This window comes from Phodopus roborovskii, unplaced genomic scaffold (assembly GCF_943737965.1).
Source record: "Phodopus roborovskii unplaced genomic scaffold, PHOROB, whole genome shotgun sequence".
Lineage (NCBI taxonomy): Eukaryota > Metazoa > Chordata > Mammalia > Rodentia > Cricetidae > Phodopus > Phodopus roborovskii.
Genome location: NW_026125444.1, coordinates 20189177 through 20203301, shown reverse-complemented (window position 1 = coordinate 20203301; position 14125 = coordinate 20189177). Strand labels below are relative to the sequence as shown.

The following is a 14125-nucleotide window of genomic DNA, read 5'->3' as shown; positions in this document are numbered from 1 at the left end:
ATTGTGGAATTTGAGAATTAATTTCACTTCCTGGGATCTTAATATTCTCATCTATGAAGTAAGGGGGTTAAAATAAAAATTCTATTTTTAAAGATATGCATATAACCAGAAAAGCAATTATTACTACACAATAATGATTGATGCACAAACATTTTTCCTGGTTGTTAGTAATAACAATAATCAGTGTACTTGTTTAACATATCCATACTGAAGCAAACTTTTTTTTTTTTTCAAGACAGGGTTTCTCTGCATTGCTTTGGAACCTGCCCTGGAACTAGCTCTGTAGACCAGGCTGACCTCGAACTCACAGAGATCCACCTGCCTCTGCCTCTCAAGTGCTGGGATTAAAGGCGTGCACTACCAATGCCTGGCTGAAGCAAAACTTTTAATCTTACCTGAGAGGTTAACTTGAGAAGATAAGTCTGAGTGTCATTGGACTCTGAACTGTCAGAGCCTCGACTACTAAAAAGAGAAGAAAATAATAATTACAGTTTTCAGAATTTAAAATTTCAACATTGCCTTTACTTTATCATTTTATTTGAATGGACAATTCTAATTAGACAGAGAATGATATTCACTAAAGTTATTTATCATTTTGATGGTTCCATACAACCTAGAAATGGTATTTTTATTTTCTGAATGTTAGAAGCTATAAATGTTTGGGACTATGTTGCTGGGATTTAGCCCTACAAATGCATGATTTATTCTTTCTTTCTGGTTCATTTCTATGCCATTAGGGTGAAAATGGCACCTGGTACACAATGAGGTACTATCTGCTTTGTTAGTAAGTAAACAAATAAGTGATATATCTGTGGGGTTCCCTAACTCTTATGGGTATCATTAGCTCTTAAAATTAATTTTCACATCGTAATATCTGTTTTGTTTAAAGACATCGAGGGCCACCCTAAGCACAGTACCTCTAGAAACAAAAGGTCAAACACAAATCTATTTCTAATTATAATCACTTAATACAAAATTTATTTGCTTGAGCAACAACTCATGAAAGGTAATATTTCTGGGTTACATTTCTTATATATTATTGTTAATTAAGAGATTTTTACTTTTTACGAGCAGTTTTAGGTTTACAGAAATGCACAATAGATATTTCATAGTCCTCTCCTGCACAGTTTCCTCTGCTATGAGCTTCTTGTGCTACATGGTAATTTTTTACAATTGATAGACAATTTATTGTTTACTAGCTGACTCAACATATATTCTGTAAGCTTTGACAAATTTATAAAGACACGTATCTTTCACTACTACAATATCAAACAGAGTTCATTGTCTCAAAAGTTCTGTTTGACACCCATTTTTAATTAATTCTGTTTCCAGGTCTGCAACCACTGACCCTTTCTCCCCCTAGTTTTGTTTTGTCACACAGCCTTTCCAGACTTCTTTCATTTACTAGCACTGATTTACCACTACAGTGTCTTTTCCTTTCTTTCGACTAAAGCTTTATGAACAAAGCTAGCTGTGCTCAGAGGCACATCTGTCCACATCTTTGTGATGGAGGTAAGCACGTGGGCCACCTGTAGGATGCAAACTGAGGATGTCCCATAGTGTTCCTGTCTGCTTGCTATTTTTACCTTTTTAAATCTGCTATATGACCCTTGGCCATGAATGCATCAATGTGTCTGCATTCTTTCCTCCACGAAGCATGACTTAACACTGAGCATGCTCAACAATCTACTCCTTAACTGAGCATGCTCAGGAAAGCGTCTGCGCCTACAGTGCTTCCTTCCTGATATTTACGTGCTTTCTAGGTAAAATCCCCACGCTGTCTTTGAGGAAGGCATTGCTTTTTACTCCCCTCTCTGTTACAGGTAACAAATCTTTCTCAGTTATTTCTTGGCCATGTTTGTTTTGGTTTTGTATTCACCAAGATGAAAGCCATATATGTGGTTGCAATGTGGACTTAGGTTTCTGTTCTGTCATATTGTTTCATGGTTTGGCAACCCAATTATTTTTTTATCATTATATGGATAAAATTTAAAAAAAATATCATCCATCTACTGGAGGATATCTGGTTGCTTCTAGTTTGGGCAATTATAAATAAAGCTGTTTAAATACTATGTGGACTTGTTTTCAGTTTATTTGGTTTAAACCCAAGAAACAAAGATGATCTGGGAGTAGTAGTTTCATGACTCCTATGATGGGTCATATAACAGTGGCTGGTCTGTCTGAAGGTAGAGAACCTGTAGGGGGCAGTTCTGATGTGGCTACATTTTGTACATGGCTAAGATAGTGTACCTCCTTGTTGTAGCGGATGTTACATGACTGATAAGACATGCAGTCAAGGCTGTGACACCTGCGAGTGGGACAATCCCGTTGGCCATTTTCTTCTAAATGGTATGGAGTTACAGGTTTCCTTGATGAACTGGATCTATCACTCAAATCTGAGGATACCCCCAAATGGTAATGGACTAGAGATAATAATTGCAGTCTTTGAAAGTAGCATGTGGTAGAGAGTAGGTGATGGTTATTGGGAGTGGTGGGAGAAGGAGTAGGTGGTGAATCGCTTGTAAGTGGTACCCAAGCAGACCCAACACCTACCTTCCAGGAGGGTGAGCGAGTGCTGTGCTTTCATGGACCACTTCCCTATGAAGCAAGGTGTGTAGAGGGCCACAAGGACAAACAAGGGAGATAGCTCACACACCACAGTGGTTGGAACAGGTATTGGAATGAATGGGTTCAAGAAAGCAGAGCACTTAAATATGTGGACACTAATTTGCAGAAGCAGCAAGAACTTTAAAGGCCCATCAATCAATCAATCAATCAATCAATCAATCAATCAATCAATCAATCAGGAGCAAGGCAATCTGAGGGCAAGAGGAGAGGGGCTGCTCCCGGTAAGAAGACATCTGGCCTGCAACAGAAAAATGTTGAAGTGACAACAAAAAAGAGTAGGCAGAAATGGAGATGGTGACAGTACCAGGGGGACAGACACTTCCGTCTCCTGAGGAAGAGGCCCCGAGTGGATCCTATTGTTGAGAGTGAAGAAACGTGAACAGGGTTGCAATTAGAGTCCTGAAAGCTGACACCATGGCTCATGGATGCCCAGGACTTGACCCCCAGGCAAATGATCTCAGCAAATGTGGCGCTCTATGCACGGGGGACGTGGGTGCATCAGGGTGATCTATGAAAAATTCAGCATACTGTAGTCTCTCAGATTTCCTCAATACCTGGCGAAGAATTCTGCAACTTTGTTCAGTGCCAGTGATTACGCAGTGGCTCCTCCTGAGAATCATCGGAAAGCCGTGTGAGGGGTGTGCTCGCTCTCACTCGTGTTTGGATCTCTGTAAACAGAGTTTGGATCTTAGTCCTTCTGTACTTTGAAGATGTTAGTGCATAACAGAATCGATGCTTGTTTTCTGTTTGATTTTAAATAGAGAAAATAAAGGGAGCTCCTTTTCTCTTTCGCTGTAAAGTTTCTACAGGTGAATTCAATGATGGACAGTAGAGACGTGCTGTACAGCAGTGATTCTCGACCTTCCTAACGCCGTGACTCTTTAACCCCGTTCCTCATGTTGTGGTGAGCCCCAACCTTAAAAGTATTTTGTTGCTACTTCATAACTGTAATTTTGCTACTGTTATGAATCATAGTGTAAATATCTGGTATGCAGGATAGCGGATGCATAACCCCAAAGGGGTTGCGACACACAGGTTGAGAATCACTGCTGTAGAGTATTATTGCTAGCCGACACGACTGCTTCTGAATGCTGGTAGTGTTCCTTTTATAATATGTGTTACTGCTCTATGACAAAATGCTGATTCCTAGTGCCCAAGGTTCACTTCAGTCCATGTAGTTGAACACTCATCCACTTGTGCTTCTTTTTGTTAAATGTGATTAAAAAGCCCAACCTTTGCAAGTCATCCATGCCGTTCCTTAGACATTTTATCTTTGTTCAATTGTTGAAGAATAGTGGGTTCATGATTTTCGTATTTCTGTCTAAGGCATGTTTTAATATGATACATGCAATTCATTGTGTAGCTGCAGTTTTAAAGAAAAGTCTCTACTGTAGGAGTTGTTTTCAGATGCTCAATAATTTTCCTTTAAATTCCAAATGTAAAGAAAATAGCATGCACAGGTCAGGAGGCTGTGGCATCAGTTTTGTAGCCTTCTGTGGATGGTAAGACATGCAACTAAGAAGACTGATTTATCTGCCCATAAAGAGCTTGCCCAATTGAGGAAAGAATTATAAGGAAAAGACACATGGGTGCTGTTTTTTCATGCCAGTCTATGATTTTGCAGGAAAGATGGAAAATAGGAGAGAATAGGTGACATAATAGAAGATACCTCTCAATCTACCTTTAATAGAGAAGGAGGACAATCCATTTTCCAGTATGAAAATTCAGGCCTTTATAATGACTCTTATAGGAAACATGACAACTAGGGAATATTCTACATCTGAACTGTGATTGTCTGTGACTCAAATATGATGTACCTGTTCACCTGCCTTCTAACTATTTGTGATCATACATATGAATTATTGATGTGGAGGAATATTTCTTTTTTGGTGGGCAATACAGCAGAGACTCACAAATGGTTAGGTTGCTGAGAATAACTATCATTCCATCTGAGGCTCAGGGAACAACACAGAAGAGAGGGTGGAAAGAATGTAAGAGCCTGAGGAAAAGGCAGAGTGTTGTACAGCTATTTCCTCTGACCGAGAACATTTCTCCCGGAAGGAGGTTCCCCAGACTTAGGAAGCTAAGAAACCTTTCAAGGCCCAGGGAGTTCATAAAACTTATGCGATTCAGGAAAGTCAGAAAGTTACAAGATTCACAAAACCCCTACTTCAGGTTACATAAGAAGTCAACTTCTGGAAAGGAGGAGACTTTCTTTGATAAAGATATGACCAAGTTGGCTGGGTGGTGGTGCACGCCTTTAATCCTAGCTCTCGTGAGGCAGAGGCAGCTGGATCTCTGAGAGTTCGAGGCCAGCCTGGTCTACAGCGTGAGTTCCGGGACAGCCAGGGCTGTTACATAGAGAAACCCTGTCTTGGGGGGAAAAAGATATCAGCAAGCTGCTCTGGGGTCACTGTGGGTGCAGCTTTTGTGAGCTGTCACCTGTGCTGTGAAGGGCTTTCTGGTGTTGTAGCCTTTGTGTCACTAACACTTCTGTTGGTAATTCCAATATGTTCCTAGGCTCACAAAGCTAAATTTAGGTGGGATTACTTCTTTTGTCTGTTACTGGTGCCCTAGCTGGGATGAACAGAATTTTATTCACGTCTTCCCAGGAAGAGTCACCCAACATAATCCCATCAAAAGAGAGGTCCTATTTTCTCACATTTTTACTACCATTTAGTATTGTCAGTGCTTTAGAATTTTAAGAAGTTCTGAAATGTTTGTCATGCTAATTCATTTTTTAATTTGTAATTTCCTAATGACAAATGTTAAATTATCATTAGTCTTTCCCTTTATTCATTTTAAAACTTATCATTTTATTGTTTTATTTTTAAAACATGCCTGAACAACTATGCATTTTTATATCCTCATTCCCTATAAAAGATATTATCCTATCTGTATAAAACTTTTCTGTGCTTATTATATACTATCGGCATATATAGATATTCCTTATTTCTGTATAATTTAATCCATAGTCTTAATGTCTGTCATTGTTGATGGAACATTGGAACACTACCTGTTTCTAGTAGCAATTCTAAACCAGGGTAAGAGGAGTAAGATCAAGTGTTTTAATGTACAGAGGAATTGTTTATTATCTAGCACCGAGAACACTGCACAAATAGAGTGTCATCATGCGTTGCCTAGAATGGCTCTTGGTGTTTGAGACAGGGCATCAGGGTGTAGTGCAGTCTGGTCTGAAATTCATGACCCCCTTGCTTTGGTTCCCAAGCCCTGAAATTATAGTTGTGCACTCTCATGCCCAATTAAAACTGATTTTAAAACATGATGGCTCTGTTTGAGATATTGAGACATTGTTTTCTTAGCACCAACGTGCTTATCACTAAGAATCTGTAGGATATAGAACTCTCTGGTTGGTGTCATTCCTTTTGGAAACTGTATGATATGTAATAGGCAATGAAGAAAATTCACTCTTGAAATGCAGTAATACTTTATGTAGTCATATGCTTATCTGTCTTTTTAAAAGAGGAACATGGAAACTACCACATGCTTTCACTGGAGAATTGAAAGGTTCAGAGAAAACTTCCAAATATCCGAGGAACTTAGTATACAGAAGGTGTAGCTGTAGTCTGTGCTTAAGAAATCAAGATCATAGTAAGAAATAGGTGAAAATATGTGAAGGAAAAGAACTCTAACAACAAGAATTAGCAGGGAGAAGAGTTATGTAGCACTTGTGATTGACAGAACTTGACAAAAATTGCATAACTATTCACACATGGTTGTTAAGCCAGGAGAAAGACACTTTTAGATTATCTGAAACCTAATGGTTATTATTTTAAGAAGATAAAAGATTTACATTAGGAAATAGAGATAAAATATGCACTATTTATTATTCATTGACTCACTTTTAGAAGAACCTATACTAGACAGAAAATGATTTTCTCAAAAAGTAATTAGGTTCCCATCACAGACTTCCTTCCTGTCCATGTCATATAATTAAAATTGAATATTCTAGACAAGGCTGTATTAATTATTATTAAATTGTTGATATTTTTATTTGATACACTGTCAGTATTGGGGAATATTTAACTTTCTGACTTTATGTGGTATTCATCTATATAATTTTAGTAATTTCTATAAAACAAATGAGATATTTAAGGTCTACAGTGAGTCACCCAATGCCTACTTAATTATATTATATTTTAATATACAAAGAAATATCCTGTTATCCTTCTCTCTATACAAGAAGAGTAATGAGCAAGGGCCAAGGCAAAGAAAAAGACAACCTTTTCTGAGTCATAATCACAGCAACCTAATTGGGCCATATCTTCTATTGTCCTACCATCTCCCAACAGTCCAAAATTGAATCCAGCAATAGATTGAACCAGCTTTAACAGCCCTCATGATCTAATCCTCTCTGGAAATGTCCTCTCAACTGCACCAAGAGGTATGTTTTACTAATCTTTAAGATGTCTTTAGAAACCAACCAATCTAACAATCAGCACTAATCTCACAATAGCCAACCAATATTCATCCAAGAGTACACAACAGGGAAAGGAAGACTTTTCAACAGATGGTTCTAGGAAACTATATATCACATTTAAAAGAATGAAATTGGACATTTATAATGTAAACACAAAAGCTCAAAATAATAGCTCAAGTAGCTATTAAAATAGTATGGAGGTTCCTTAGGAAAAAAAATATAGTGACTACTAGGTAATCTGATAATAACTCTGACTAATGTTAATGATACACCATGACTGGGTCTCAATCCAAGAACCCAAATCTAGAGCCGACATGATAACACTAAAATGTTTTGTACAACATTTTTCAAAAACAATTCACAATTCTACTTATAATAAGCATCTAAAATAGTTTAATTCATAGTATCAGAGAATGGTGGTTGTTAGGAGCAGAGGCAAAAGGAATGGAAATTATTAATTTATAGACATGAAGGTCAGTTAAGGAAGAGCAGGCAATTCTAGAGTTCTGCAGTACAATATTGTACCAACCAACAATAATAACAATGCACTGTCAATTTAAAATTTCATTGAGGGTAGGTCTCTTTTAAGAGTTTGTAACACCTGAAATTTAATTATAAAGAGAAAGTATCCTACCCCAAATGCTAAAAGGAACAAATAAACCCAAACTCAAACAAACCCTAAACATTTCTGAGTAAAGAAGCCCTTTCTGCATGACTTGAGAGCTTCATCATATGGCCCCAGGCAATGTGCCTCTTGGAATTTTATATGTGAAACCTATAACATTAGACTGATACTCCTATAAAGGGTGCACATGGTAAACAATGCAACACATTGTACATTTACATTGGCAATCACATTGCTTGATTTCTACTCAAGGGAAATGAAAATGTATCAGAGAAAAACCTACACACGGATGCTTTCAGAAGTTTTATTCATAATGCTGACACTTGGCAGCAACTAAGGTGTTCTTCAGTTGAGTGGGTAATTGTGGTATATTCAGACAATGCTTACTATTTGGAGCTAAAAACAAATGTGCCATCACACCATGAAAATACAGAGGAAGTTTGTAGGCATGTTACTAAGTGATAAAAGGAAATCTGAAAAGCTAAATACAATCCAATCAAACACCATTCTGAAAAAGGAAAAACTAAGTAGACAATAGATATTATAGTTGTCAATTGTTAAGGAGGGGATGGATAGAGTTATGAGCCCATGAATGAAGATACTCTGTCTTATACTTCGATGGCAGGAACATGCCATTATAAATTTGTTCAAACCCACAACATATGAAACAATGTTCTGACTGGAGTATCTGTTAATGTGAACTGTCTGTTAATGAACTTTGCTCACTGAAACATACTTATCATCCTGGTATGTTGATAACAGGAGGGGAAAGCTCTAGACATATAGGAACAGGGGATATATGGGAAATATCTCTATTGTCTACTCAGTTTTGCTGTGGACATAAAATGCTCTAAATGAGAAAAAGAGAGAATGCAAAAACAATTTTGTGTGTCTTTCATATATAGTAAACACATGGCACACTGCACTGCTCAAATGAAACCTTGATATATTTGACCAAAATAATACACTTGGGAAAACTTTTCCTAATATTGGTCAGAATTTCCTGTGTGGAACTGACACTAATCTAAGTATTATGAAAAAAGTTCAGTAAAACAATGTAAACATTACTTCAACTACCTGACTTACCTAGATTCTACATCCAATGAAATTTCTACTAGAGAAGTATCTGAGTCATCAAAGACTCTTTCCAAGTTCATACGTTTTTCCATTTCTTCTAATTCTTTCAGGCACTGAAAATACTAAGGAAAAATAATAAATGAGTTTATTATAAGAATAACATTACTTTCTAATTAACATATATACATATGATATATACATATACATATACATATACATATACATATATATATATATATATATATATATATATATATATCCTTTGTAACAGTTATTGGGTTACTACAAACACCCGAACCCAGAAAGCTACTGGATGTTAAAAGGGAAAACCATCTGTAGAACAACAGCAGACAAGTTATTTATCTGACAGCCTGAATCTGATACTTACTCAAATTGATTTGACTTACCTTGCTCCGGTCAGGATCACAGTAGTCCAGTAGAGAATCACAAAAATGATATCCCATTGACTCTAAGTCTTTTGTGCTGAAATGAGTGCCTCGTTTATTGCCTAAAACACCAAAAAATTTATTCACCCTGGAGGATGAGTTACTAACTTTTCTTCTCAGATAAATCTAAATTGTGAGGCACTATAAATAAAACACGGGTACAACTCCACATTCTGTCCTTTGGATTTTCTTCTCTGGAGCAGGTCATTTAACAGTGTAATACTTTTGCTTATTCCTTTCCCACAACCCGGAGCAACCCGGTGAACACACTGATGTGTATTGCAAGGCAAAAAAAAAAAAAGTCAGCAGTTGTTAGCAGTGATGGTAACTACTCAGAAAAAGTCCATGAGAAAATATTTTGTTGTCATCGTGAATGATATTACCTTAGTTTCAGATCCCATAAGAAACTAGGGGATCTCCAGGCATGGTAGCATATACAGTCAGTTCCAGTGACTCAGAAGTAGAAGCAGGCAGATCTTTGTGAGTTTGAGGCCAGTTCATTCTACATAGTGAGTTCCAGGACAGCCAGGGCTATATAGAGAGACAATGTCTCAAAACAAGAGCAAAATTAACACAAATACTAGGTAGATATTACATATATGGATCTCCAGCATTTTACTTTTTCAAAACGGGTAAAGTTCTCTTATGTAGCCCATGCTGGCCTTGAACTCAAGATCTGCCTGCCTTTGTCTCTTGAGTGCTGAGATTACAGGCAGGTACCACCATAAAACTTAGATTTGAAATATTTCCCAAGAGTGTTAAAATCACTGTGATACAGAATATTCTCACTTTACTAATACATGCTAAGTATGACAGATATTTCTTATGTGAGACTACAGAGCATAGCTTCATTTTTAGTTGCAGGAACCAAGGGCTTCCTTTTAAATATAAATCGACAACAACCAATGAGTGAATGAACCAACCAAGGAAACAAACGATGCAAACAGCCAGTCTATTTTTGCTTGGCAAACAACAAATAAAATAAAAACATTTCAAGTAAGTACATGGCTTTTTCTTGACATCATCAAGGATTCCCTTTTTTTTTTTTTTTTTTAAAAAAAAAAAACAAAAAACAAAAAACAAAAAACAAAAAAAACCCCAAAGGAATTCCCTTAACGGCAACAACAAATACTTGAAGATTTAGCAAGTTCTGGTGCATCCCAGAACACTCTTTTTATAAACAAAAGGAAATGATAACAGAGATGCAACACAATAGAAATTTATTCATCCTGCTTATAGGACTGAGCATACATAAGTGTGCATTTAAATGGGAAGAGCATTTTCACTACGGAACTGTCCATATCGTTAACCTCACAGCAAAGTCTAGCCTTGATTTACTGTCCAGGAAGAGGTCATCAAGGACAATTACCAAGAGTAGATCCGCAGAAGGTGGCCTCCAGTGTGAAGCTGTTCCTGATGCCCATCTTCCACATCACAACCCTTCCTGTCCCTTCCTTGCTCTTCTGAACGTTAAATTTGCAAGCTGAGAAGGAAAACTGAGAAGCAGTGGTTAGAAATGGCAGGTATGCTTCTTAGGAAGAGGTTAAGAAGGGACAAGCAGGCAGCCTCTTTTCCTTTATTATTATTACACACAGATACAAGCATCCTTCTCTTTGATTTTTATGTACATTTGATACATATGTACAAATATATGGGGAATAAAAAAATTCAAGGGAAGAGTGGCTGGAGGGGAAAAATAGGGGAGAAAGTCATGTATTTTTCCTTCAATTAAAAAAAAATTAAGTGGACAAAAATCAATAAAAAATAAAATAGCATCTCTGCAAAAATTGTAATTCTCAAAGCTGAAGGTGTTACATTTTATTTCCTGGTCAATAAAAATAACTATTTTTACTTTAATTCACTGTGTGGTTCAGATTCAATTTCTGCCACCATTGTCCAAGCTGGAGAATAATTAATTTTACAGAAGATGTATTTATATTTTGAGAAATAGAAACTGTAACCCCAACAATAAATATACTTTTATCACCATATTTACTTGTCCCAAATAAACTTATTAATCTTGGCTTCTATTACTATAGGATCTCATACTTTTAGGAACATTTTGTGTTTTGTTGCTTGCTTGTTTTTTTTTGTTTGTTTTTGCTATTTTGAGGCAGTGTCTTGTTCTATAGCCCACACTAGTGCACTAGCCTCATCCCTGCTGAGATTACAGATGTGTACCACCACACAAAGAATCTTGTTTTTTCAGTAAGCTCCAGAAAGTCTGCATGTTTCAGAATGAAGATTCTTCCTGTAGATTTCCAGAAATAGAATCAGGAGTCTTTGCTTTCATATGAAATACTGTTGTTTGGCTTCTTTTCCTAAGACAAGTGTCCACCAAGAGATTGGGGGCTTTATTTATTATTTTTAACATGAAGTAGTTTATTTGTGTCCATTCTGTGATTTTTAATGAGTGTAGAGATTCACTTAATTACTAGCATCACATACTCCCTGCTTCCCTGCCTTTTGTGACCCCCCCATGCTAGCTATCCCCTTGCTGTCATATTCTCCTGTCCCCTCACCGTTTCCTTTGTGACCATGTGTGTGTTTTCTTGACTTCTGTCTAAATGGAATCGAGTTTGCAATATTTTGAGACTGGCTTCTCTAGAATAACACCTTTGAGCTTTATCCAAGATGTTGCTGGCAGGGAATGCCATTGTATGCCTATACTACATAAAGTCTAGTTTGGATGATATTTTAGAAATTAAAAGAGATTCTAAGAATATTCTTATGTACAGGGTTACATATGAAGTAAGTTTTCTTTTTCTTCTGTGGTTGATCTCTAGGTATATGATTGCTTGATCACATGATAATTGTACCTTCTTCTCATCCCTTCTCCCTCCCAACTTCATGTCCTTCTTTCACACATTTTTATCTATTTCAAATATCATTTTATTCATTCTTTGATAATTCCATACAATATATTTTGGTAATATTCATTTCCATGTCCCAATTTCTCCCAGATCCTTTCCTGCCTCCCTACCCACCCAACTTCATGTTCTCGTTCTCTCTCTCTCTCCTCTCTCTCTCTCTCTCTCTCCCTCTCCCTCTCCCTCTCTCTCTCCATCATCCTCATCCACAACAACAAACCCACGGAATTCAGCTTCTTTTGGACTACTACTCCTGAGTGTGAGGTCTGCACTGGAGTGTGGTCAATACACTATGTATCAATCTATTGAAGAAAACTGCCTAATAGTTTCTTAGAGTAAGGACTTCGTGCCCACTTCCTCTGTTCCATGTTGGGATTTTGTCCAGCTTGAACTGGAGCAGGTCTTGTGTATATTGTCACAGTCTCTGCGAGTTAATATGTGCATCTGCCCTGTTGTACCTGGACAATGCTGTTTCCTTGAAGTCATCTATTACCTCTGGCTTTTACTCTCTCTGTTTCCTCTTCTACATACATTCCTGAGTCTTGAGAGTGTGATATAGACATCCCTCTTAAGGATGAGCATTACAAAGTCTCTTTTTCTCTGTATGTTGTCCAGTTGTGGGTTAATTAGCATCTAATGCAAGAAGATCCTTTTCTGATAAGGGTTGAGCAATTTAAGGATCAATGAGTATAGCTATAGCCATGTCATCAAGAGTAGTTTTACTGCTATGCCCATTTATCAGAGTAATAGTAATAGGTTTCCCTAGAGTCCATGTCCACACATGAGTGTGGAGGCAAGAAGACAACTTGTAGGAGTTTTTTCTCTACTCCCCCCACATGGGTATGAGGTGTCAAACTTAGACAAACTTAGCAACAGATGCCTTTACCTGCTGAGCCATCCTGTTGGCCCAGGGATTTTAAACATGGAATGACAGTTTGTATCTCTCTCTCCAGCAAATCATGTGACTTCTGAGAATATGGTATACGTTTCCTAAATTTATTAATTGAAATGTATGTTACAATCTTTCAGTGTTTTATAACAACTCATGAAACTTTCATCAAATACAAAAATCCCATGGTTCTTGAATAGAGCCACTAGGCTGCCCTGATTGTGCTTGTCTGCAGAATCTGCTCCAATTAGCATTCCTCTTCCATTCTTGAATTGGTGATTTTGTCATCTTCCTTTTTCGCCAGTTTTGGTAATGTGTTATCAGTACTAATGGATCTTTCCCAGTATAAGCTTTGTGTTACTTTGTGTTTCTCCATTATGTCTGCTTCCAACATCACTAATCTTTTATTCTGCTTGTTTTCAGTTTATTTTGTTTCCCCTTTTCTAGTTCCTTATGTAAAAACCTACATATTGACTTGAAATCTGGTTTACTCTAATATAAACTTTTCTTCCTAAAAAATTCATTCTAAGCAGTACTACATTAGCTGAATCTCAGATTTTTTTTCTTTTCTTTTTTCTTTCTTTCTTTTTTTTTTGTGTGTAGTACATTTCTAATCTTTCTTGAAATTTTGTCTTTGGCCTCTTTAGAAATGTGGTTTAATTCCCAAGAGTTTGGACATTTTCTTCTTTTGTTGACTTCTAGTCTATTTCCCCTGTGGTCAGAGAAGATACTTGATGATTTGAATTGTTTTAAAAGACCTATTTTATGGTAGGATCTGGTCTGCACTGATGACGTTTCCATGAGCGTTCACATATATTGTGTACACTGCTCTTCAGCAGAGTTGGTCTGTAATTGCCAATCAAATCCAGCTGGCATTGGTCAGTTCTTACTGGTTTCACCTGTTTTCTATTACCTGTTCTTGTTTACTGAGAAAAGCATTTTCTCTGATTGCAGGTTTGCAATGTTGTAATGAGAAATGTGTCAGACCCAACGTAGAATTGGAGGTGTCTGTATTTTAACAGTCACTGTATTAGGAAACATCTGTTTAAATGTAGAATGGCTGCTTACAGTGCTCAAAAGACAGGCCCATTTTATGTAAGGCATAACTAATTAGAGGTTAGAGAATTTAAGAAACATGCGGATAAATAT

At 37.0% G+C, this 14125-nt stretch overlaps 1 protein-coding gene across 1 annotated transcript in view; it reads right to left on the bottom strand.

The window, feature by feature from the left end:
* The window catches only part of Agbl3 (AGBL carboxypeptidase 3), a 65021-nt gene that overhangs the window by 23847 nt on the left and 27049 nt on the right, over positions 1-14125 (bottom strand). Inside the window, exons 8-11 of the mRNA XM_051175862.1 lie at positions 10587-10713; positions 9179-9279; positions 8781-8893; positions 396-462 (exon numbers count right to left, since the gene is read on the bottom strand). Of these exons, the coding sequence (XP_051031819.1) occupies positions 396-462; positions 8781-8893; positions 9179-9279; positions 10587-10713 (408 nt within the window). The remainder of the gene's footprint in view (positions 1-395; positions 463-8780; positions 8894-9178; positions 9280-10586; positions 10714-14125) is intronic.